Genomic DNA, 27,833 nt, shown 5'->3' with positions numbered 1-27,833 from the left:
TGGTGTCGTTTATGATTTGGTGTTTCATGGTCTGGTGTATGTTTAGTGAATTATGCTTCTTAAGCACAAATGTGTATTCTGATGACTGTCTTTGTGTGAACTGCTAACAACATTTGTGACATCACTCCAGATGTCCTGCCACTGCTGCCATGCTTTGATGCCATATTTACCAGACTCCCGTCAAATGTCAGAGCGATGTGCACATGACTGTCCATGCGATCAAACCTAAATAAGCCACCTTGGAGCTCTTTTCAGTATGTCTTGTCACAAGATCCACATATAAAATGTTACTAACATGAGAACTTTCAGTATTTGACCTCCTGTATTATATATTGGTTCCATCCAGATATAGCATTTTAAAAATCAGATTAGGAGATGTAATTTTAAATCTGCATTAGTAAGAGCATTAGTATGAGCAAGTTATAATTTATCTCTGTATCTGATCCATGAACTGAGCTGAGCTGAGTGTCTATGAGCTACTAAAAGACAAGGTGTCGTTTGTGAATAGACCCGATTTAATTCTTATTCACCCACAAAATTTAGGAGATATTGATATTTTACACAGCTTCCCATAATTATGGTATCATCCTAATACTGGATGTTATTTATCCAAACTCCATGAAATTGTGCCTCAGGTTTAATATCTGTCAGTTCTTTTTGAAGTGTTTGCTATGAATGAGTTGTGAACAGTAGGAGCACAGCTGTTGGATGTAAGTGTATGATGCATCATTTTCTTTTATCTGAGCTGTCTTGTTTCAGTACAGATTTTACGAGTTTTAAAAATGTTAGTTAATGCCTTTAAGAATATCAGTTCAGTTACTGGGTTCTACTCTGTCAAATACCTCGTCATACGTACAAAACACACTTGAATTTGCCCTCTGCTCTTAACATCTGTGTCTAATAATTGTGTTATGACAGTTACTTGTCTTCTAACTAAACATTTTTCAAAACCAAATTGAGAATCAACAAGAAAACTTGTGGTTTAATTTTTCCTGGAGGCTTTCACAAACATATTTTAATGGATAAAAAAGAAAACTTTATGATGTAGGATTTTGTGAATAATTCTGAGAAATAGTTAGAGCTTGGCTCATAAGCACTTGAGATCATGACCTTCACATGTCTGTGCATTTTGTTTTTATATGGTAATACTTTTTTTGGTCAGTATTATAAAAAGGAAAGTTGCTACTCACCACATAGTGGTCACATGCAAGCACAACTCACACGTGCGACTGCAGTCCTCGATGGCCTAAAGCTTTATTTGTGTCTGTCTTTTTTTATGCCTGTCTGTGACTCAGCATCTAGCAACTGTCCTTTTCATAATATTGTTACATTCCATTCTTGGTTTTCCATTGTTTGATTACTTCTTTTGTCACGAGTTTAAACAGTTCTACTGTGTTTTCAATTTTAAACTTGTCATAAATTGCCAATAAAGCAGGTACACTGCAATGAGTAAATCACTCACATTGCGAAATAATGTTCGAGCCATTACCACATACATCTTTCTCACGCATTGCTCAATTCTTTTCTTAGCATTTTTTTTTATTTTAGTGTCAGTGAGTGAAATGTTAACAAAATGTGGCTCACTGTTGAAATAGCTTAAACATTTTTTATACAAAAGTACCAGATCTTAATTTAGTGCATTAACTTTGTTTATGTTGTTACTTATATTAAAAATACACAAAAAAACCACAGAATTACCTAAGATGTAGTGTAAGTGCTTAGCACATTTATAATAGTAGCAAATTGCAACATTTGCACAAATCATTACCATTTTAAAACTGCAAACTTTTAATTACATTGCATGTGCATGTCTCACCTACACAGAATCAATCTATAATTTGCATAGTAAAAGGAATAGGTAAACAGAATCATCGGTCATTTCTGTTGCATGTGGAATCATCATGAAGGTACCATCTGAAAAGCATGATGGATATTCCACAAATGTCTAGTAGTTACACAGTGTAGTTATCATTTTAGATCACTATAGGAATATTTGTGACTGCAGTAAATAGCTGTAAGAATTTTGTGTAATGTGATATTACAGAGTTCCTGGTGTATGCTGTGCCAAAGATCGTCAATTTGAATCTATTAACAGAGTGACACAAAATATCGGCGGGCTTTTTGTGGAATAGTGTTATTTCAGACTTAATCAGTGGCTGACATCTGACAGATTGGCGGGATATGGAAGAATGATATATATTGTACAAGGCATGTCCGAAAAGTCAGTACAATTTGGGGAGGGGGGGGGGGGGGGAATCATAAAACTATTTTTCCACGTAGTTGCCACCACTGTTCAGACATTTGTCATAGCAGGAAACCAATTTTTCTATGCCTTCTCCATAGATAGACGCCATTAGTGAAGATAGCCACTGCTGAACACGTTTTTGCATTATCATTACTGTCAAAATTCCTTCCTCCAAAATTCACACTTCAAGTGCAAGAACAAGGGGTAATCGAGAAGGTGTGAGATCGGGCCTGTCGGCAAGTGATCAAACTGCTCCCAACCAAATTATTGAATAAGGTTTGGAGTGATACCAGCAGAATGAGGATGTGGATTGTCGTGAAGCAATACAATGGCTTGACTGGAAATTCTGTGCCTTTCTTATTAATTGCATGCTGAATCACTCTGTGTTTCACACTATGGTACCACATTGATTATTTCACAACTGGGAAGGAATTCAATAAGCAACATGCTGTGTCTGTCCCAGAACAAAGTGAATAATTTTTTGTGCTGACAGCATTGTTTTGACTTTATGTTTTTTGGAGGATTGTGAGTGCTGCCACTCCTTTGACTGTTGTTTTGATTGGAGAGTGACATAATGACCAAAAGTTGTGTCATTAGTCACAGTTCTGTATAAGAATTCATCCCCCTCATCACCGTATCAGGTAAGAAATGTCCAAGCATTGCCAAGTTGCTTCATTTTGTGGACATCCGTAAGCATTTTTGGAACCCAGTGGGAACACAATCTGCAAAAATTTAAGCAATTCGTGATAGTCTCATGCAAAACAGTTTTTGAAACTTTGGAAACTCATCACCAAGCATTTTTAATGTGAACAATTTGTTTTGTCCAGTTTTTTTTCATTCACTTTTTCAACCAAACCATCATTGACAACAGGAAGCCACCCACTCCGTGATTCATGATGAACATTGTTTTCCCATATTGAATTGTCTCATCCTTTTTCTGACCATTCCATCAGTCATTACATTTTTGCCCTAAATCTCTAAGTTGACTATGAATTTCAAACTTTCATTACCAAACACTGAAAAAAGCTACGAGATACTCCAGTGTATTTACAAGGTGATTAGTTTACCACGTGATGTATTTTATCTTTTTTTGCTGTTGTAAGACTAGTACTTTCTTTTCTGTTAATATTTTTTTGTTTTATGTCACACTGCACAATTACATCACTATCAGCCCAAGATCTGTGACTTTTGTGAACCAGGGCAAAAATTTGATAGTTGCATCCCCACTGCCTCCCACTCGAACATTTCAGAGCTGTTTTGTTTGTCATCCTAACATTCTTTTTTTTTCCAGAAAATAAAAAAGAGCCCTCACAATTAATATTGGCTGGGATTATTTGTGACTGGGGAATAAGAACTGTTCAGAAAATTTGCACTCTTTATTGCCTATTAGCTAATAACTTCCTCTTTTGCTTGTCATAAAATTAAATATAGGAAATGTAGGACCAGTAAAGGCAAGAGACTAGCAAGACAATACACATTTTTTTAATCCTTAGATCCTGGCATTTTTTTTTCTCTGAAATCTTGTTACAGATTTACACCCCCGTGCTTTCCTATTTGCAAAAGAATTTAGTACCTCATCAAAAGTTTGTTCAACATTTTGCTACATGAAAAATCAAAATGTTGTTGTCTGATACTGAAAAAATTGTTAATATGAATAGTACCCAAGACTGGCGTGGTTCCTTGATTTGATTACATCTATTTTGTCCCTGTCTGCTAGATAAAACAAAATAGGCCTTTCTAATATTGCAGCAGTTGTAACATACACTAAATAAGTGAGACTGTTTTCACACAAATGGTAATTTTTATCTACCTCATTTACATAAATAACATGACAGAATATAATTGACAAAGTACCAATATCAAATGCCTATTATGCCTACTACAAGCAAAAAGTCTTATGTTAGGAAATAGTTTCACATTTCGTTCATACAATACAGTTTTTCAAGCATGAGATCGAATAGTAGTAGTAGTAGTAGTAGTACAAAATTTTTATATAAATTTGGAATCATCATATTCTTTCATATAAATTGTGTTATGTCCCCATTTTCCTTCCTCATTCTAACAAACAATCTTGTCATCACTAATCCTGTAACTATTCCTGCTACTATCAAAACTTATTCTCCAGTTAACTTCACTAACCCTGCCAGAATCACCAGTTCAGCTGTCCTGTATTTATTCTTTGGTTAGGTGTTATTAAGTGTTCATACAAAACATGTTCTTTGCTATTCTGAGATCAGAACTTAAGCAGTTGCTAACCGGGGAACATACAACTGGCCCTTAGTAGTGCAGCAATCTGGCAAAAATTTCATTTTTGTGAATACATCGAGAAGGTAATATGTAATCTTTCTTACCTGTTATTTGTGTTAGTTGTTTATTTCCATGCTGGTAGTCTGAATTTGTGGCTCTTGCTAATAATTATAACAATGCTGATTATTCACACCCAAAATCAATCCCATAATAAACAGTGATTGGCATTCACCTGTTTGGGTTTATTTGGCTCAGCTCATATAGCCCTGTCCCCTTATGTGTATGGGAAAGTTTTTTATTTGTTGATGCAGTGGGGGTTCCTCTGACAGAGACATCATGTAAACTATGCACATATTCAAAAATCATCTTAGATTCATTCAGAAATTAACTTAGAATGTGTTCATAAACCTGCAGGGACGCATTTCAAAATCATATGAATAATCGATAGACCAGCATGCGCTGGATGCTAGACGCTTTGTGAAACAAGGTTCGTTTCTTCCAGAATATGAATCTGGCACCCCTCTGAAATTGCTGCATGGGACAAATACCACAGGTTGCCCCCCCCCCCCCCCCCTCCCTCCCCTCTCCTCCCTGCCTCCCAAGGATCTGGGCCTGACCAATATGGTGCAAACTTCTGATGTACAGAAGCTGTTGGTTTTTCCACAGGAGAGTCAGACAGCTAGCTAACATAAGAACTGTACATGTCCACAGTGCATTCTTTCACAAATTCATCACCTTTCATTTAAAAAGCTCTTTAATATTAGTATTCTCTGAAGTATTTTGTGAGTTGTTAATGGAGCCACTCTAACAACTCAAATTTCCTGTTGATAATTACGGTTTTTTGGGGGGGGGCGCATATAAAAATTTTCAATTGTAAGTAAAATATCAAAATGTGCACTTTTTAACTAAGAATATCTTCTTAACTTTTTAGGATTTAGAGCTGCACTTGTTCATTAAAAAGTACAGAATTTCTGTCTGTACTTCTGAGTGTAAGGAAAATCAGTCCATAGTTGTTACACTGGTGTCCAATATTAAAGCAACAAACCTCTATTTCCCTGTCCTGTGTTTAATTCATGATATTATCATACAACTGTGGACAGATATCTATACAATTGTGTTCTGCATGGAAGACGGCATTCTGGTCAACGGACGACGATGCCAACGATGGCATCAGGGTACCTCTCAAACAGGGTAGTATTTGCTGAGTATTTCCACATCCACAAACGCTGTGTACACAGTCACAACCACAGTGCAGTATGACATGGAGGAGATGCCTACCAGATTTCCTGTTGTGGAGGGCCATAGAAAGAATGGAAGCAGGAAAGTCGCAAACTGATGTGGCTCAATGGCTTAATGGGAATCATTCTGTTGTTTCTCAGATTCGGTGACAGTTTATAGAGACAAAAACTGTATCACAAAGACCAGGGCAGGGCCGATCACAAGTGACATCAGGAAGAGATGACCATTATTTGGCTGTAAGGGCTTGATGGTACTGCCTTAGTACTACAAGGCTACTGGCATGTGACTTGGCAGCTTCCACAGGATGTTTTGTATGGAGACATACGGTGTACAGAAGGCTGTGGCAGAGTGGCCTTTACTGTCTGGGATTTGCTCTGTGTGTATCTCTGACGTGTCTTCACAGAAGTAAATATCTAGAGGTAGTGTTCAACATTCCATCTGGACATTTGAGCAATGGGCCAGTGTTCTTTTTGCAGAAGAGTCCCAATGTTATCTGGAGAGTGACTCTCAAAGAATGTGGATCAGGAAGGAACATGGAACATGATTTCGGGACCCAAACATTGTGGAAAGACACCAGTATCGAAGAGGATTCCTAATGGTGTGGACAGAGATTATGTTGACCAGTCAGACATCTCTTCATGAAATTGTACGGGTGAATTGGCGAGGCTTAACTGCTGTCAGGTGTTGTGATGAGTTCTTGGGACCTCATGTGTGGTGGTTGCGAGGTGCTGTGGGCCCAAACTTCGTATTGATGGACAATAATGCTTGACTGCATACAGCACGGGTGGTTGATGTTTTCTTGGAAATGGAAGATATTGCATGCATGGTGTGGCTTGTGCACTCTACCTATTTGAATCCCATAGAGCATGTCTAGGATGCAGTAGAGAGATGGGTTGTATCATATCAGCATCACCAACCCCTCTCCAAGACTTGCGGACAGCTCTGCAGGAAGAATGGTTGTTATTGCCTCAACGTGAGGTCGATGACATAATTCAAAGCATACCCATTTGTCGTCAGGCCTGTATTGCTGTCAGAGTTGGTCACATCCCATACTGAGAACATTAACCAGTGTGTCAGAATGTGTGCACAAATCCGTTAACTTGAAAAAACGAAGAACATGTTTGTCTACGATTATGCATGTTACATTGTGTACATTCTGTATTCTTCACATTGTTTCTTCATTACTGTCACCAGTTTATGCTGTTTTGTGGCAAAATAAACACAACTTTGCAAAAGTTCCATTTGTTGCTCTAATTTTGGACACCAGTGTACTTAGCAACAGTATTTTCAGAATGGGTTTTCATTATGCTGCAGAGACTGCACCAATTTGTAGCTTCGTGGAATGTTAAAACTGTGTTACAGACTTGGATTTGAAACCAGAATTTTGTCTTTCATGCAGGTGTTCTACTGACAGAGCTATCCAAGCATGACTCACAACTTGCCGTAACTGCTTTATTTCCACCAGGAGAGGAGGTACTGATGGAAGTAAAGCTGTGAGGGAGGGTTCAGAGGTGTACCTTGATAGCTTGGTCAGTAGAGCACCTGTCCACATAAGGCAGTGCCTAGGTTTGAGTTCCTGTTTGGAACACAGTTTTAACTTGCCAAAAAGTTTCATTCTAATTTGATAATCTATACCTAACACTGAATACTGGTCATGGTCAACGCAGAAAGAGCTCCACAATAGACATATTTGTATCGAGGTTATATAGAAATGGACCTTATTCAATTGTCAAAGTGAAATGAGTGTGCTATATACTGAGTGCACAAAGAGACGAATTTCTGAGACAGAGCAAAAAAGCTAGTAATCATTGATGACAAGTCTATGAACCTATTACTCATATGTATCATATGCAAAGTCATGTGTTAAACTTCTGTCACCTGTATGTTCTTACGCATTGTCATCTGTGTAGCATTACCAACATCCTCCTGTGTCGCTCCCATCCCCTCTGCCCATATAGAAGTTTATTGTTCAGCAAAAAGTTTTGCCATATCAAGTATACTCCAGGATGCTGCAGTCAATGGGGCAATGATGATTGTAACAAAAAGGATGTAAATATTGGACATGGCATTGGTTGCGTTAAGAAAAGCTTAAGATTTGAAGTTTAATTTTCGATCTCAGTATTTATTTATAATTATGTGTCATAATTGCAGGGAAAAGCTGAAACTATTGTAGTCATGATTCTAGATGGTTGTACACATTACCAAAGCTACAGTAATCCACATAGTGGAATAATAATGCAATGGTTAGCGTTCTTGATGGGAGACTTGCAGCTCTATGAGCATTTTTCCCATGGACAGAGGTAAAAAAAATGGTCCTCTTGAACTTGCAGAGGAAAGTGAGAAGCTTCTTAAATGAAAAGACATGGCCATTAATGTATAAATCACCAGATTATGTATAATTTACTCACCAAGCAGCTGCAGGAGAACACACACACATAAAAAAAAGGTTTTACTTACGCAAGCTTTCGGAGCCAGTGGCTCCTTCTTCTGGCAGAAGGGCTAAAGGGGAAATAAGAGGGGTGAAGGGGAATGAACTGGAGCAGTTTAGGAAAAGGGGTTGAGTGTGGAAAAGTCTCTCACAACCCTGGGTCAGGGGAGACTTACTGGATTGGATGAGAAGGAAAGACTGATAGTGTCCCCAACAATCAGTCTTTCCTTCTCATCCCTTCAGGTAAGTATCCTCTGACCCTGGATTCTGGATGAATTTTCCAAACTTAACCCGTTTTCCTAAACTTCTCCTGTTCCTTTCCCTTCACTCCTCTTCTGTCCCTTTCAACCCTTCTGCCAGGAGAAGAAGCCACTGGCTCTGAAAGCTTGCACAAATAAAACCTTTTTTTATTCTGTGTTCTCCTGCTGCCGCTTGGTGAGTAGATTTTTTACCTATTCAGTTACATTTATTGTCAAAAATTGATTATTTTCTTTGTTAGATTATGTACAATAGTCATTTACACATGCGCTAACTGAAACACAGTTCTGAAGGCCGAGAAACCTACAGTTGTTGACCACTTATTTTCTGTCATTGACTGCAAATGTGTTTTCATGGCTGAAGTGTATGTGTACATAGGAAAAATACTTTCAACTTTTTGAGAGATTTCTTGCTTGGGTGAGAAACAAAGAAAAGACACTTCTGTGGTATTTGCCATCCTGTACACTGTTTTGATTATATGGTACATGATGTACATCTTGCACTTGTGTCATTCTTGGGTATTGTCATGCTCTGGGTATTGTCATGCTCCAATAATAACCCCGCATGCCCTGCATATTCCAGAGCATGATGACATGGTGCATGCATAATTTAGATTTAAATAAATTACCTTTGTAGATTAACATAATATATTACTTTCATATAAAAAAAATAACTTTGTTCTGTTACACATCTTGTTTCTAGCTGATGCTGAGAGGGTTGTGATTGAGGATTCACATGTAGAAGAAGAGGAGGAAGAGGAAGATGTAGGCTCAAGCTTGTCACCACAACAAAGTCCACTCCAGGCAACCAGAAACAAAGGAATTAAAAAGATATTTGGCAGGTATGTTTGCCCAGTTCCTAAATGCTAGAAATTTCTGTTTTTCATTTTTCCATCTTGTTCTTACAACATTTTGACCAAAACTAGTTATTTATTTATTGATGTCTAGCAGATACTGTTTCTAACAAAGCTAAAGACTGAAAGAAAAACTTGCAAATCTGTAATTTAAGAGGAAAACATAGTGCACAGAAAAATAATTAAATGCTGCAGTAAAATGTAGTGCCTGATATCCAGATTCAACAGTAACTGAAAGTGTGTCCCAGTTGTAGCTTCTGGAGTGTTTAAAAATTCCTTCGTCAGAAAAGGAAGAAAGATAAGAAGAAAGAAAGAACATGATGAGCATAATTCACAGTTGTTGGACGGTAGTAACACACTCACGAGGAATTGAATTGGAGGCAATCTAATATAGTAACATATAGCACCCCCTTTTACTCTGGTGAAAACTGTGACACATCATGAAACAAAATGTGATACTGAATTGCAGCCATCGAGATCTGTAATTGCTCAGCCACCATTGACAACTCAAGAGAAAAGTTGGAGCTGGGTCAAGAGCATTCACACCTCACTTGAACAGGGGAACAGATGAATGTCTGCATGTTGTAGGAATGTACAGGGTGTTTCAAAAATGACTGGTATATTTGAAACGGTAATAAAAACTAAACGAGCAGCGATAGAAATACACCATTTGTTGCAATATGCTTGGGACAACAGTACATTTTCAGGCAGACAAACTTTCGAAATTACGGTAGTTACAATTGTCAACAACAGATGGCGCTGTGGTCTGGGAAACTCTATAGTACGATATTTTCCACATATCCACCATGCGTAGCAATAATATGGCGTAGTCTCTGAATGAAATTACCCGAAACCTTTGACAATGTGTCTGTCGGAATGGCTTCACATGCAGATAGGTGTACTGCTTCGGCTGTTCAATTGTTTCTGGATTCTGGCGGTACACCTGGTCTTTCATGTGTCCCCACAGAAAGAAGTCACAGGGGTTCATGTCTGGCGAATAGGGAGGCCAATCCACGCCGCCTCCTGTATGTTTCGGATAGCCCAAAGCAATCACACGATCATTGAAATATTCATTCAGGAAATTAAAGACGTCGGCTGTGCGATGTGGCCGGGCACCATCTTGCATAAACCACGAGGTGTTCGCAGTGTCGTCTAAGGCAGTTTGTACCGCCACAAATTCACGAAGAATGTCCAGTTAGCGTGATGCAGTAATCGTTTCGGATCTGAAAAATGGGCCAATGATTCCTTTGGAAGAAATGGCGGCCCAGACCAGTACTTTTTGAGGATGCAGGGACGATGGGACTGCAACATGGGGCTTTTTGGTTCCCCATATGCGCCAGTTCTGTTTATTGACGAAGCCGTCCAGGTAAAAATAAGCTTCGTCAGTAAACCAAATGCTGCCCACATGCATATCGCCATCATCAATCCTGTGCACTATATCGTTAGCGAATGTCTCTCGTGCAGCAATGGTAGCGGCGCTGAGGGGTTGCCGCGTTTGAATTTTGTATGGATAGAGGTGTAAACGCTGGCGCATGAGACGATATGTGGACGTTGGCGTCATTTGGACCGCAGCTGCAACACGGCGAACGGAAACCCGAGGCCGCTGTTGGATCACCTGCTGCACTAGCTGCGCGTTGCCCTCTGTGGTTGCCGTACGCGGTCGCCCTACCTTTCCAGCACGTTCATCCGTCACGTTCCCAGTCCGTTGAAATTTTTCAAACAGATCCTTTATTGTATCGCTTTTCGGTCCTTTGGTTACATTAAACCTCCGTTGAAAACTTAGTCTTGTTGCAACAACACTGTGTTCTAGGCGGTGGAATTCCAACACCAGAAAAATCCTCTGTTCTAAGGAATAAACCATGTTGTCCACAGCACACTTGCACGTTGTGAACAGCACACGCTTGCAGCAGAAAGACGACGTACAGAATGGCGCACCCACAGACTGCGTTGTCGTCTATATCTTTCACATCACTTGCAGCGCCATCTGTTGTTGAAAATTGTAACTACTGTCATTTCGAAAGTTTGTCTGCCTGAAAATGTACTGTTGTCCCAAGCATATTGCAACAAACGGTGTATTTCTATCGCTGCTCGTTTAGTTTTTATTGCCGTTTCAAATATACCGGTCATTTTTGAAACACCCTGTACTTAAAATCATTGTAACCCACTTTGGGACTGGTGAATTGCTTGCTCAAACTACAGATCACCTGTGGAGTTTTTCAGTTGAAGAGTAGCTCTCAATCATTTGCTGATATCAATTCTATCCGGTGTAAACACTCACTCACCTTGAGGATACCATCACCTGCTTGGACAGAACGTTTTTGGCAAAAGGAATGCTTTCGCTTTCGCTTGTGTAATTCTTGTGTTTTGCTATATGTGTCTACCAGTTGGTATTGCACCTCATCAGTCCAGGTGATATTTATCCATATTTATTATAAACACCACTCAAGAATTGTGCGTGAGACCTGTTCGAACTGGCCGACTGCTGCCTACAAGGCACAACGAACAATGATCTATGATCGTGGAACATGTGATCAGCATGTTGCCAATCCCTCCATCTATTATTGCTAGTAGATGAATCCAGATGACGCCACTGCTTCTTTATTGATGCAGCTCCTTACTTGGCCTCATGAGGCTGAGTGGACTTAGTTCCAGACCACCTTATCTCAGGAAAATGTGAGGAGGCACCGAGAATCAAACCCATGTTCTTTTGCATTGAAGGTAATAACATGAACCGTCCAACTATGGAGGTGGTAATTTTTTTTTCCTTACCCATATTTTGAGTATCTAATTCATGCTTTTGTGCGTATGTGGCAATCTCTGCATGTTGTGAGCAAATCTACACATTTTTGGTGGTATCCTATAGCTAGAAGGTGGTTCTGTGTTATTTGGACATTAACCACTTGTTATTGTTCAGCAATGAGTTGATGAGTGATTTGTTGTACTGTGGCTCATCTCTGCTGTTACAATCCATTACAGTCTGCAGCAACATCTGTCATCAACACACTATTGTCCATGGCAGTCGATTTCTGTTAATCGAGGTACTCATTAATGACATATAATGTAATTGGAGGGATAAAAAATTCACTCACCAAGTTGCAGCAGGCGAAAATACACATAGAGATATTGATATTGACATTTGCAAGTTTTCAGAACTAGTGGCTCCTCCTTCTGGCAGAAGGGTTTAAGGGAAAGGAAGGGGGATGAAGGGAAAGGACTGGTGATGTTTAGGGAACGGGTACAGTTCGCAAAAGTCACCCAGGACCCTGGGTCAGGGAGACGTAACAAATAGGATAACAACTGGCAAAATATATACTATCGAAGGGAGAGCCACCTGTGAAATGACAGATGTTGTGTACCAGCTGTTATACAAACTGTTCGGCCTTTGTCTTGGTATGTCTACCACCAAGTTATCAGTTAGGATAAGTGGGCATAGACAGAGAGTATATTGCCAACACACAATATCCTGTAACAGAGCATGTTCTGCAACCAGAGTTGTTCAGATTCTTCCAGCCTGCCTGCCCCTGTCTCTGCTGCAACCATTAAAACAGCTCAACCTGGTTAAAGCGGACCAACTTGGGAAGAAACATGACTACAGAATAGCCAGGTACACGTTTGCATAGGTAGTTCCACTGCAGCTCGTTTATCATAACAGTTGGAGCAGCAAAATGAATGTACCAAACTTAAAGGAGATTGTGGAGAAATCAAAAATTGGGGAATGTATACCAGCCATGAAACAGAGCCCAGGCATGTCATAGGTAAAGCTTCAAATAAATTGGTAGGTGTCTTATTATACAAATTGTGTAAAACATTACTAAACACTCATTCGAGAACTTCGAGAATGTTACGACATGTTTGTAAATTTGACCATCAGTTTCCACACTCCATAAATATTTTGAAACAGGACAAAGACTAAGTGGCTGACAAGTTTTTGGAATATATGCTAAGGACTTGAGGACATTTACCAGCACATAGGCTTTCTAAATTTAGGGCTAACATGGATTGAAATGGAAAAAAAATATGGGTTGTGGATATTAAAAACTACATTCCGGTGTTACACAACATAGCATGAAGAGAGCTTAGTATGAAAGAGAAACTTCTTCCTTCAAACATGTGCTTGTTAGATTAACATAATATGTGAAATGAGTTTCATGTTTGCTAAAATGCATTTGGGGAATTAGAATGAACTATTGTGGCCACTTAGAATGAATTCAGCGAACCTGCAATACACATCCTATCCTATAAGGAGGCATTTAAAATTGTTATAACTGTGTTCATATTTGGCTGAAACACATTAAGGTTATCTTACTTTAGTTGGTAAAGGCTCTTGACTTTCAGAGACAATTCAGCCTATTACAGAAAATGTATTAGAGGTGACCTGATGATAGTTCGAATTGAGAATAGCTAGTACTAGTCGAAAGAGGGTGAAGTTGTAGAGAAACCCATTTCCATCAAAGTAATTTATTTACTTTATTAATTATCTATTAACCCCAAAACACACTGAAAAGGAAAAAAAGGGATAAATAAAATACACAATTTTCTGGACTACAATGACTGAAATTGAATACACATAGTATATTGGGCTTCGTCTTGTGATACTCAGGTAAAAGATCAACAGCGTAGGAAAAGATTGCTACTTACCGTATAGAAGACATGTCAAGTTGCAGACAGGCACAATTAAAAGACACTTAAATAAGCTTTTGACCACAGTCTTCATCAGCAAAAGAAAGACACACACCAATTCATACACACAATTGTGCCTGTCTGCAACTTGACGTGCCTTCTTTACAGTAAGTAGCAACTGTCTTTTCCTACATTGTTGACATTCCTTCCTGGAGTTTCCATTGGTTGATACTCAGGTAAAAAACATCCAAACCATACTCATAACACTACAGTGAAAGCACACAGCACAAATGGGCATGTAGTTTAGCACAGTGGGAAGACAGACAGGCAGGCAGGCAGGCAAGCAAGCAAGATTCCTGTAACCTGCACAGGTTGCGCACAGCTTGGCTTGGATGGGAGTGGAGAAGCTTGCTCATTCTGCTGATAGTGTGTGTGCAGCTTGCCTGATTGGCAAACATGGAGGGTTAAAAGCAGAATGTGTACACCACTGTCTGCAGCATGGCAGTCGTGATCTCAGTGCCTGTTTCACCTTCCATGCCATCTAGATTCTTCTTCCTGACACCAGCCTCTCAGAACTCATCAGGTGGAAACTGACAATACAGTATGTTCTTGGTTCTTGCCACCCACTTGGCCTTAATTTATGTGATTTTCCTTGGTCTCAGCTTTTCTTCTCAGTAACTATCCCTTTCTTTACTCCCAATTTGTTTTCTATATCTGCTATTTTGTGACCTGTCTATTTTTCCCCACCTTTACCATAGATTATGCACTTAGCTTTCCACTCTTGCATGACATTTTGTCAGTATCTCTGTCTTTACTATTACCTTATCTTCAACCTTTAAGCTCTCGGGTTTTCAAATCTCATCATGTGCAGTCCCCAACAATCAGTCTTTCCTTCTCATCCCACCTGGTATTTGGTCCTTGACTCACAGTTCTGGGTGACTGTTCTGTAATTCTCCCCGTTTCCTAAACCTCACCAGTCCTTTTCCGTAGAAACTCCGAAACACCTGCATGATATTGGGAAGGAGGATTAAAACTGTTTTCTGCTGCTGTACTGTTCATATTATGAGACCCTACATGCAGTGACAAATGTAAAATGGTCCCGGCGGAGGTTCGAGTCCTCCCTCGGGCATGGGTGTGTGTGTTTGTCCTTAGGATAATTTAGGTTAAGTAGTGTGTAAGTTTAGGGACTGATGACCTTAGCAGTTAAGTCCCATAGGATTTCACACACACTTGAAATGTAACAAAAAATGTCTGACAAGTATATAGATAGTGAAAAGTTTTACTGCACACCTGGTGTAAGCTCATATCACTTATCTGCTCATCGTGATCACTGAATCTAAAAAATTGAGAGTAGGATGTGCATTATAACATAGTAATTAACTATTCATTGCAGAGTTGGGACAGTCTCACATGATACAGCCAGATATACAGTGTTTGCATGCTCATTGTGATAGCCTTTTTATATTCACTAGGTTTTGTTAATAGTGGGATAAATAGAATGTCACTGAATTGATTTCCATTACCAAATTTAACAGTACTTCCAATATTTCTGTTTTGTTGGTAAATGTGACTAATGAATTTTACTTAACTGCTTTGTGATGTAACTTATTGTTAGAACTTGTAACGAACTTGACTCATCCTTTTCTGTACTTGCATACAATATGACACCAGTGATATTATGTCTCAAACTGTCACCTCCACTACTAACACAATATAATTCCACTGTATGCAGGGTATGTTTTGATGTTCCATTTGCACAAGTTCTTGTCTTTTCCTACCACTTTCCAATTGCTATGCTCCACTATTGTTCTCCAACTACACCCTGAACAACACTGTACTTGCATGCTGTCAATACAGAAAGGCAACACACGTTCTGCCTGCACCCACCTAGAAGTTTCTGTGTAAATACATTAAAAAGCATTTTTCCTTGGATAGTGCAATAAAAATTCAAACTCAAAGTTGGAATAAGTGAAACCATAATATTTTTAACATGTTCAGGGCAAAGAAGTGGAGTGAGGACCAACATTTTCCATTACAAATCAGACAGTAACAAAAGTAACACAAGCTGACATCAGCTTTATTTTATTATTTGCAGTATATTCATGACAACTGCTTACTACTAAATATTTTACAGGATGAAACGTAGTGGATCAGGCAATCTAGAGGACCTTCCAATTCCATCTTTGATGACAGATGGAGAGTTTCGGAGGGGAGGTGTGCGTGCTACTGCTGGTCCACGGCTTGGCTGGAACTCACAGCCACCTCCTCCACCATTGTAAGTACCTGATTGTACTGCTGGATATACTTACTACAATGGTTTTCACTTTTGTGTTTCATGTATAAGCTTATGTTATTTTGCTTCTGTAATTAGGCAAGTTTCAAGGTAGTGTATACAAGTCTTTTTGTTTTAGTTCATCAGGCAGATGCTAATAAAATAATTAAGTCTGATAACAGTATTTTATTATTGTTCCTCTTTGTTTTTGGCTGTGGCTCTTAGTTTTTATATAAGCCATATTTACACATGTGGTTAATCAAAACACTGCAATGTAACTGTGAAAATTTCTTCATTGTGTCAACAGGGAGTGGCTAATGTTGTATTATTCCCCTTGCACTACACAACAACCTGTGCAGCAGGTGCTTTGATGTACACATACTAAAAGGAGAACTCACTGAGCTTGATCCCACAGGACATGTCTGATATTTGTCTGAAAGACCTACACTGTAGTACCAAAACATTAAGACCACTACCCACCATGAGACTGAATGCCACCTGGCGGCATTGCAGGTACAGTAAGGAAAGTATGTAAGTTGAGCAGACATGAATGGGGAATCATTTAAGCAACAACATGGGTTCAGATGAGTAATTCACTGACATAAATGACTTCTACTGAGAGCGAACAATGGAAAATGCAGGATGGTATAACGATAATAGTATGTAAAGAATAGATTGCTATGTGCTAAATAGAGGGGATGTTGAGTCGCAGACAGGCCCAACTAAAAGACTGTTAAACATACGAGCTTTTAGCCAAAAGACCTTCTTCTAAAGTAGACAACCATACATATTCACAGGAGCATAATTCATACACAAGACCAGTGTCTCTGGTTACTGAAGCCAAATTGCAAACAGCTGCACATAATGGGAGAAGCAATCTGGGTGGAGTGGGGAGGGCGAGGGATAGCAGGGTAGGGGTGGGAGATGGTAAAGTGCTGCTTGTGGGAGCATACAGGCTGTTGTATTCTTGTCGCCACTGTAGTGTCCTCATTGCCACTGCAGAGTCTTGTACCATAGAAATCGAGGGAGAGGATGTTGTTTGGTGGCCGGTACTGTCTTCCTACAACACAACTGCACACATATATTAACAGGGTTCTGTATTTACATAAACAGGAAGCTACTTAATTTCAAGAGTCCATGTGTTGTGGTACAAGCTCTTCACTAATATTCCATGTTAACCTCACTGCTGCTGAAATACAAGTTCCGCTATGCGATGAATGACAAATGCTGGACTAGAATGCGAGTTAGTGTGCCAGTGAGTGTGCTAGTGACTGAGACTGAGGACCTCCAGTCAGCAGCGGTGATCTAAATACTTGCAGTCGAGAGGGTGTTGGCGGCTTGTATGTCTTAGGCCTCTCTCCTGATAGATGCGCTTGATCCACATCTACTACCGATCTTCTTGCTACATCATTGCTGACTGAAGTGTTGGCGACAGCTTATGCCAGCACACAGGCATTTGGTGGGGACAGGATAGGGCAGCTAGATGAAGTCATGAGGTTAGGTGAGGTGGGGAAGGGGTGAGTGGAAAAGGAGGAAATAAAGAAGGGGAAAAAAGACTGGGACCATTGGTGGATTTGTAGTGTTGTGCAGTGCTGGAGTGGGAGCAGGGAAGAGGGTAGCTGGATGAAGGACAGTGTCAACCAAAATTTGAGACCAGGAGGGCCATGGGAACGTTGGATGTATTGTAGGGAAAGTTCGCACCTGTGCTGTTTAGAAAAGCTAGTGTTTATAGGAAGGATCCAGATAATGCAGGCTGTGAAGCAGTCATTACAGTGAAGAGCATAGCATTGGGAAAACATAGCGTTGGGCAGCATGCTCAGCAACTGGGTGATCTCATGGCATCAATTTGTTGGTCACCACTCATGTGGGCAAACAGCTTGTTTATTGTCATGCCCCTGTAGAACACAGTACAGTGGTTGTAGCTTAGTTTGTAAATCACATGAATGCTTTCACAGGTAGCCTTATCTTCAGTGCTTGTAACCAGACTAGACTAGATGATTTAGAGGGCAAGTCTTGCATCTAAGTTTTTGAATATGACCCTTGAGGCAAGAGGTTGGGAGCAGGGGTGGATTGGTGATGGACGAGGATATTGGATAGATTTGGTGGCCAGTGGAATTTCGGAATACCTTTTCTTCATGGTCCTTAGGTGAAATGTACATTGGCGACAGTAGGATTGTTTTGCAGTCAGCTTTAAAACCCGTGTCTCTAAATTTTATGAGTAATGTTCCTCAAAAACTTCACCTTGAGTTTCATAAGTATCTCCGTAATACTTGCATATTGATCAAACCTACTGGTTACAACTCTACCAGCCTGCATGTGAATTGCTTCAGTGTTTGTTTTAATCTGACCTGTTTGGGATTCCAGCAGTACTCAAGAGTACTAGTGTATATACAGTCTCGATCCACACTTCCCTAAAATTCTCCCAACAAACTAAAGTTGACCCTTCATCTTCCCCACTACAGTCTTTACATGCTCATTCCATTTTATGTCACTTTGCACCATTACACCTAGATATTTAATCGACCTGATTGTGTCTAGTAGCACACTGATCATCTGCGTTAATTTACATTTTTCAACTTACCAAATGAGAAAGGGTTGGTATGTTGATAGACACAATAAAAAACACAAACACACACACAAACATTCAAGCTTTCGCAATCCCTGGTTGCTTCATCAGGAAAGAGGGAAGGAGAGGGAAAGACGAAAGGATGTGGGTTTTAAGGGAGAGGGTAAGGAGTCATTCCAATCCTGGAGCGGAAAGACTTACCTTGGGGGGAAAAAGGACAGGTATACACTAGCGCGCGCGCACGTGCACACACACACACACACACACACACACACACACACACACACACACATCCATCTGCACATATACAGACACAAGCAGACATATGTAAATGCAAAGAGGTTGGACAGAGATGTCAGTCGAGGCGGAAGTACAGAGGCATAGATGTTGTTGAATGACAGGTGAGGAACATAGGTTGGTGCCAGTGGGAAGTATGCAGATAACCCGGATGGTGTAACACTGCGCCAAGATGTGCTGGCCGTGCACCAAGGCATGTTTAACCACAGGGTGATCCTCATTACCAACAAAAACTGTCTGCCTGTGTCCATTCATGCGAATGGACAGTTCGTTGCTGGTCATTCCCACATAGACGGCTTCACAGTGTAGGCACATTAGTTGCTAAATCACGTGGGTGCTTTCACACGTGGCTCTGCCTTTGATCGTGTACACCTTCCGGTTTACAGGACTGGAGTAGGTGGTGGTGGGAGGGTGCATGGGACAGGTTTTACACCGGGGGCAGTTACAAGGGTAGGAGCCAGAGGGTAGGGAACCACCTACCTTTCCAGCAAACAGCTGCAGATTGCTGCTCACCCTGTCTGTCAGGTCATTTATGTATACAGAAAATAATAGTGATCCTATCACAATTCCATGGGGCGCTTCTGGTGACACCCTTGTCTCTGAATACTTGCCATCGATGATATTGTATTTTAAGAAGTATTCAAGCCACTCACATATCAGGGAACCTATTACATATGCTCGTACCTTTGTTAACAGCCAGCATTGGAGCACCATGTCAAGTGCTTTTCGGAAATCCAGGAATATGGAATCTGCCTGTAGTCCTTCATCCATAGTTCACCATATATCATCTGAGAAAAGGGGAAGCTGAGTTTCACACCAGTGAAGCTTTCTAAAACATGCTGATTTGTGGACAAACGCTTTCCATCTCAAGGAACTTTATTATATTTGTTCAAGAATTCTGCAGCGTACTGATGTTAAGGAGATTGGTCTGTAATTTTTGGGGGTCAGTTCTCTTACCAGTCTTATATTCAGATGTCACCTGTGCTTTTTTTCCAGTCGCTTGGGACTTTGCACTGGTCAAGAAATTCATGATAAATGCAAGCTAAATATGGTGCCAGTGCTGTAGAGTACTCTTTGTAAAACCAAATTGGATTCCACCCGGACCTGGCAACTTACCTATTATTTACTCTTGCAGTTACTTCTCTATACAGGGATGCCTTTTACTACACCTTCCATACATGAGTGTGTGCTGTGGTCAAATGAAGGTATGTTTGCACTATCATCCTGCTTGAATGATTTCTTAAGTGCAAAATTTGGTCCCTGCTCATCATGTAAGTTAGCAGCACTGCCCTTCTGTACTGCTGCTCATTGATACAGCTATGACGCCGTCTGCTGCTTCGATGTCCCCTTGTTGTTATTGTGACTGTGTAGCATCATCTTCTTTCTTGTAAGTCTCTCTGGTGACTCGAAATGGGTGGGTTCCATTCAATTATCTGCATATACCAATGCACTAAGTTTTCATTATCTTTCAGTATATGGTCTTTCACAAAATTTCTCTCAACCACGGTTTCTATGTACTATGGCTTTTGAACTGTTTTCCTGGCACAGATGCAACATGTGCAGTGGAGTAGTTCATTTTTATCCTTTTACCTGCACCTATCTGTGAACTCATTGCAGCAGATAGCCGTAGGAAAGCCAAGCAGAAACCTTCTCTACTGCAACTCGCACCAGGCTGCATACAATGTAACTATTCTAAAAATTGGGAAAAGGTCTTAATTTTGAATGAAAGGTGGAAATACTGGCAGAACTTCGGTATATTCTGAAGTTTAGAATTACAGGTTCACTGCCAAGCCCGTGCTAATCCTAACACAGTCATGCACAAACCCTTTCATTCACATTAGCAAATTTATGGTAATATATTTCCCAAAATCTGAACAGCCACTAAACACAGATTGTTCTTAAATGAAAATGCTCAGCACACTATTAAATTTATCAGTGTGTAATGCATACAGGTTTTTGCTCAATATGCCATGCAGAATTACTGTCTTTTCTCATATACAAAATTACTTAAAAAATCCATACTTTCTAAAAAAAACACACTGGAATAAATATGGCTTCACTTTAAAGCACTTTTGATGCATGTAGCACAACTAAAACTGGCAAATCATAACTTACTTCGGATCTCATACTACACATGACCATACCATTGAAATGCTGGGCTCCAACTGCCTAGACTGCTGTAAGCATTCTTTATCTCCAAGAGAAAAGATGTGCGAAGAATACTCTGTTCTGATTGGTGAGTTTTCTTTAAGGCCAATAGAGAATCAGTATTCTCCAACGATAGTCCGCACTTTTCGTGAATAACCAATCAACAAATAACAAACTTTCGAACTGTAATTTTTCCTGAAATAAATATTTAATATTCTGATATTTTGTTTATACTTTATGTTATTAACTATTTTCATTTACACTCAAATAGCTTTCTTTTTACCATAAACTTACTTAACATATAATGATACAAAATTCCCTATCGTCTGCATTCACACTGTCTTAAAACTTGTTCACACGACAGTGTTCATTAGTAGAACAATGATCTACATATGTACTTTAGATCACATTCACGCATCATTCACACTAGTAAAAGCATATACAAAACTGTACAAACATAAATAAAAAAAGCCTTCAAGAAATAAACACAAAAATTCACAAAAACATTCTCTTGACCTGTTTCTTGAATGTCTCTGTCTGCTACTGTACTGTGGTGGATGTAAATTAGAATTACATACTCAACTGAACCCGCTTCAGACCATGCATGCATGAGTCATTCTACCGATACACAAGCTCTAAACAGGAGCAATATAAGGCACCACGCCTCACAAGCACCGCTCCATGGACACATGCTACTGGAGTTAGTATTGTGATATGATGGACATTTAGCTGGACTTCATTGTATAACATTTTTCCAGCAGTTCTGAAAGAGTTATTGTACTAGAGGGACAAATTCTTAAATAATTTAACAATAAATAAAACAATGGAAATGGAGCTCTGTAAATAAGCACTTTTACAGAAAAATAGTAATCAGAAATACAACTGAACAGGCTGACAGAATCCAGAACATTCACATGTGTACCGTATTTACTCGAATCTAAGCCGCACTTATTTTCCAGTTTTCGTAATCCAAAAAACCGCCTGCGGCTTAGAATCGAGTGCAAAGCAAGCGGAAGTTATGAAAAATGTTGGTACGTGCTGCCACAACGAACTTCTGCCGTCGAATATATGTAGCGCTACGCAGGCATGCTTTGTAGGCACAAAGATAAATACTGGCACCAAAACCTCTGCGTCAGTAAATAAATTAAAAAAAAAAAAAAGTGGAAGACGAGCTTTTTTTCTCCGCCGCGAGTTTCGCCCACTGCATTTTCATACATTATCCAACGAACTAAATACAAATTCCGTATTGTTCATTTTCGAATGTAGCACAATTTCAGTGTATTATGAAAATCTGACTGGCAAGACTGTTTGGGATGTTTGTCAATATGGCCAACTCTACATTCTGAATTTTTTCCTATCTGTGAGAAGAGATGGTTGCTAATAGGAACCTGATGAAATATGAATCACATACAGTATTCTCTTCACCATAAGAATAATACGAATATAAACATTTTGCCATGTATTCTTTCGTGTTTGCTGCTATCTCATTTAAATCCTGTCTGCCTAATAAACTACGAAACTAGAGTGAGACAACAGCAAACGCGGAAGAATATACGTATCGTGTCATGTTTATATTCGTATTATTCTTACAGTCAGAAATGAAGCACGACAAGTGACTAGATTTTTAAATCTAAGATGACTCTAATTTCTGTGCAGAATTTGATGTAATAAAGAAGCGGCTGCAAAGATTTTCAAATGGGGAAAAAGTTTCGCCTAACTCTCGTTCAGAACATGTTCTATCATACGCAGTCTATTATTTGATTCTTGTTGATCATTATCAAAGTAAGCAGCAGTGTAAGTAACAACAAATAGCAGTCTCTTTCCATTGTTTCGCTAATGAGACGATTCCTCTCTCTCTCTCTCTCTCTCTCTCTCTCTCTCTCTCTCTCTCTTTTTTTTTTTTTTTTTTTTTTTTTTAAATTGTACGCGGCGGTACAAGCAAGCCATGCCGCGTGCCGCGACAGGCCGTAAACACGCACTATCAGAATGCGACAAATAATGCATGACGCAGTGCAGTAATGCATTTTCAGCTTAAGAGTGACGCAAACACCTATAACAAAGAAAACGGCGTTTATCAGATCAAAGCAAAATAAGCAATCGATTCAAAACAGACGAAGCACGTGAAAAAGGAAGGTACCCGTATAAATACGGACGGAGCGCCTGACGCATAGCAATGGCTACGTGGTAAAGCTTAACTGCTAAGCTTACGACGCGAACCAAACTACTGTAGCTGTATCGTCATTCATTCGACCTAAATTGTGTCTCATATTACAATGGACCAACTTCATTTCGATTTGGAGGTGCGGCCTAAAACTTTTCTCTCCCCTTGAATTTCGAGTCTCAAATTTCAGGTGCGGCTTAGATTTGGGAATTTTTTTTTTCCTTTATTTCGAGTCTCATTTTTCAGGTGCGGCTTAGATTCGAGTGCGGCTTAGATTCGAGTAAATACGGTAGCTTTATTTTGAATATTACTGGTAAGAGTAAGTTTGTACTTTTGTATATACTAATGCTTTCTCCTAGATCTCTGTCTCATGGATTTTTCTGTATAACAGGCCGTCTTCATTTTCATGTAGTTCTAGATTTATTAAGTTTGTGTGTCACAGAGGGACACAATGTTTTAAACTGATGCCAGTTCTGTGTTTGATAAAGTGTAACTGTGGTTTTATTTTACAGACCTGATGGACCTTTTGCTCAATGGGATAGTGACTCCGTTGCCCGCTGGTTGACAGAAATGGGCTTAGAATGCTACGCTATTGAGGCAAAGCGGTGGGTGAAGAGTGGTGCACAACTGTTGGCTGCATCACAGCAAGAGATTGAAAAGGAGCTTGGAATAAAGGTTAGGGTTTTCACAAATTTTTGTGATTAGAATGTGGGTACCATAGCAGCAGAAGCTCTGGACAGGAAAATGAATGAATGAAGTTGAATTTTGCCATTGAGATATTTCATGAAGATTAAATAGTAAACATAGAGACTTTATTTTAGAGTTTATCAACATCTTGATTTAAATGGACTGTACAAATTCTTATTAATGATTACTCAATTTTCTACTTAATTGACTGGGAAAGGGAGAGTGGGTACAGTTATAAGCCACATGCTTTAAAAATAGAAGACTGAAAAGCTCAGTAACAGAGACAATTGAAAATCTTTGTTGTTTATTTTCAGAAAGATATCGCAAGCAAACATTCAATTCATGCAGTTAACTTCATTAGTTATTTTGAATCCTACTTACTTTTGGTACCCTGACATAGTTTAATGTAACTACTAAGTTTTGAAGCAGAATTAATGCATTGTTTAGAAACATCATCTAGATTTCTAGCTAGTTGCGGTAAAACAGAGCAGAATGATTTGTGCATGTGTAGTTCCACCCAAAGTTTATGAAGTTCTTATTTACCAAGTGAGAATCAGTAGTAGCAAAGAATTTATTTTTGGTTGTGTCATATATTTTCCAGTTATTTCTTAGTATACACTAGTGCTACCAGTGCATCTGTTAAAAAGGATAAATATATAAAACATGTATTCGTGGTAGATTTCAAGATAAGAAACCAAAGAATGATACTGAAAAAAAAGATAAAAAAAAAAGAAAAAGTATCTTGCTTTCTATCCTTCAAGCCTACAAAAGAAAACAACCATGTAAGCTAAGACATTGCTGACATACACTCCTGGAAATGGAAAAAAGAACACATTGACACCGGTGTGTCAGACCCACCATACTTGCTCCGGACACTGCGAGAGGGCTGTACAAGCAATGATCACACGCACGGCACAGCGGACACACCAGGGACCGCGGTGTTGGCCGTCGAATGGCGCTAGCTGCGCAGCATTTGTGCACCGCCGCCATCAGTGTCAGCCAGTTTGCCGTGGCATACGGAGCTCCATCGCAGTCTTTAACACTGGTAGCATGCCGCGACAGCATCGACGTGAACCGTATGTGCAGTTGACGGACTTTGAGCGAGGGTGTATAGTGGGCATGCGGGAGGCCGGGTGGACGTACCGCCAAATTGCTCAACACGTGGGGCGTGAGGTCTCCACAGTACATCGATGTTGTCGCCAGTGGTCGGCGGAAGGTGCACGTGCCCGTTGACCTGGGACCGGACCGCAGCGACGCACGGATGCACGCCAAGACCGTAGGATCCTACGCAGTGCCGTAGGGGACCGCACCGCCACTTCCCAGCAAATTAGGGACACTGTTGCTCCTGGGGTATCGGCGAGGACCATTCGCAACCGTCTCCATGAAGCTGGGCTACGGTCCCGCATACCGTTAGGCCGTCTTCCGCTCACGCCCCAACATCGTGCAGCCCGCCTCCAGTGGTGTCGCAACAGGCGTGAATGGAGGGACGAATGGAGACGTGTCGTCTTCAGCGATGAGAGTCGCTTCTGCCTTGGTGCCAATGATGGTCGTATGCGTGTTTGGCGCCGTGCAGATGAGCGCCACAATCAGGACTGCATACGACCGAGGCACACAGGGCCAACACCCGGCATCATGGTGTGGGGAGCGATCTCCTACACTGGCCGTACACCACTGGTGATCGTCGAGGGGACACTGAATAGTGCACGGTACATCCAAACCGTCATCGAACCCATCGTTCTACCATTCCTAGACCGGCAAGGGAACTTGCTGTTCCAACAGGACAATGCACGTCGGCATGTATCCCGTGCCACCCAACGTGCTCTAGAAGGTGTAAGTCAACTACCCTGGCCAGCAAGATCTCCGGATCTGTCCCCCATTGAGCATGTTTGGGACTGGATGAAGCGTCGTCTCACGCGGTCTGCACGTCCACCACGAACGCTGGTCCAACTGAGGCGCCAGATGGAAATGGCATGGCAAGCCGTTCCACAGGACTACATCCAGCATCTCTACGATCGTCTCCATGGGAGAATAGCAGCCTGCATTGCTGCGAAAGGTGGATATACACTGTACTAGTGCCGACATTGTGCATGCTCTGTTGCCTGTGTCTATGTGCCTGTGGTTCTGTCAGTGTGATCATGTGATGTATTTGACCCCAGGAATGTGTCAATAAAGTTTCCCCTTCCTGGGACAATGAATTCACGGTGTTCTTATTTCAATTTCCAGGAGTGTATATTAAGAAATAAATAAGGACCCACAGAAAATGGCACATATGTACTGAACTAATCAGCTTCAAGTGATTTTTGAAGTCTGAGTGATTTTTCAAATTTTATGTGGAGTTGTGTACAAACTTTGGGTGTTGCCGCAAGCAAACTTTGGGAGCAGTTGCAGACTCCTACAGCTGAGTGGTCAGTGCGCCTAATTGCCATGCTGAGGACCTGTCTTCGATTTGCGGTATTGCCTGGGATTTTTCCTTGGTTAGAGAACTGGAATTGGGTTCGCTCAGCCTCATGATGCCAATTAAGGAGCCACTTCACCGATTAGTAACTGCTCCAGCTCACAAAAACTGATAGTAGTTGGGAGTGATGTGCCAATCCCCTACACCCCTCTTTACTGCATCTAGACCACCATTGGTGGATGTCGATGGATTCTGTCGATGGAGTTTTACTCTCTGGATGGAGTTTAGGTTTACAGTTGCATACTTTGGGAGCAGATGCGAGCACTGAGAGTGGATCGGGTGCCAGGAATGGGTGGTAGCCAGCTTGGATACTGCTGAAGTGTGTAGGATCCCCAATAGGTCAGATCAAAGGAAGACACCAAAGCAGTTCAGAAACATTCTGCTAGACCTGTTACCTGTATGTTTGATCATCAAGCAAGTATTACGGAAATGCTTTGTCAACTTAAATGGGAATTCCTGGAGGAAAGAGATTCTTTTCATGAAGCACTACTGAGAAAGTTTATAGAAAATAGGGTTTGTATGGAGACATATAGACAGTTGTTTTTCTCTCGCTGTGTTTGTGAATGGAATAGGTATGGAATTGAGTAGTAGTGGTACAAGGTGCCCTCTGCTATACATTATATGCTGGCTTGTGGAGTATGTGTGTACATGTAAATGTAGAATTGCCAGCTTCAGCAGGAGTTGCCAACTTATATGAAATCAGGATACAGATAAATATCCAGGTGCATGAGGCATTCTTATGCACAGTAAATAATGCGAAAAAACCCACTATTAGCTAAAGTTGGAAGTCTCATGATCTGTTACAAAAGTCAGTTTTGGGCCACCCATGAAATAATTTGTGCTGTTTTACTGGGACATAAAAAAGGTAGAGAGAAATCAACAGAAATTTTGGAAGTAGCGTGTACTGTAACATGCAAAATAGTTTTCGTGCAGCAGTGCTTGTTTAAGAAAATAGAACCATGTAATCTAGTGCAAATTATTGTTTTAACATCACCATACTACTTGGTGAGTTGTGGAAACTGAGTATTAGAGGAACTATCTATGAACTGATAAAATTGTATATCCACAACAGGAAACAGTTGGTGCTTCTTAAAACACATAGTGTGTCGTTCAGATGTGAAATTAATAATATCAGAATAATTTTAACTGAAAATCACAAAATAATTTTAACTGTAAATCCTTTTCACTCTCCATACAAGTTATTTGTCTTCCTCCAAAATAAATAGGCAGTGAATGTATTTAAAGCTCATAGTAATAGGTAATTTGCAAGCAGCCTGTTGATGATAAAAAATTGTAACAGCTGCAAAATGTGTTAAACTGTTAAAATTTGTTATTAAGCCCAAAACTTGTCATTCAT

General features: G+C 40.2%; 1 protein-coding gene across 10 annotated transcripts in view; it reads left to right on the top strand.

Annotated features, from left to right (window-relative positions):
* Nucleotides 1-27,833, top strand: part of LOC126174926 (liprin-beta-1) — a 967,251-nt gene that overhangs the window by 873,379 nt on the left and 66,039 nt on the right. For all 10 annotated transcript variants that reach the window (XM_049921374.1, XM_049921373.1, XM_049921370.1 and 7 more), the window contains 3 exons: nt 9,120-9,258; nt 16,025-16,165; nt 23,847-24,009. In XM_049921374.1, coding sequence (XP_049777331.1) covers nt 9,120-9,258; nt 16,025-16,165; nt 23,847-24,009 — 443 coding nt within the window. The remainder of the gene's footprint in view (nt 1-9,119; nt 9,259-16,024; nt 16,166-23,846; nt 24,010-27,833) is intronic.

The sequence above is a fragment of the Schistocerca cancellata genome, chromosome 3 (genome assembly GCF_023864275.1).
Source record: "Schistocerca cancellata isolate TAMUIC-IGC-003103 chromosome 3, iqSchCanc2.1, whole genome shotgun sequence".
Lineage (NCBI taxonomy): Eukaryota > Metazoa > Arthropoda > Insecta > Orthoptera > Acrididae > Schistocerca > Schistocerca cancellata.
This window is presented reverse-complemented; position numbering and strand designations above follow the sequence as displayed.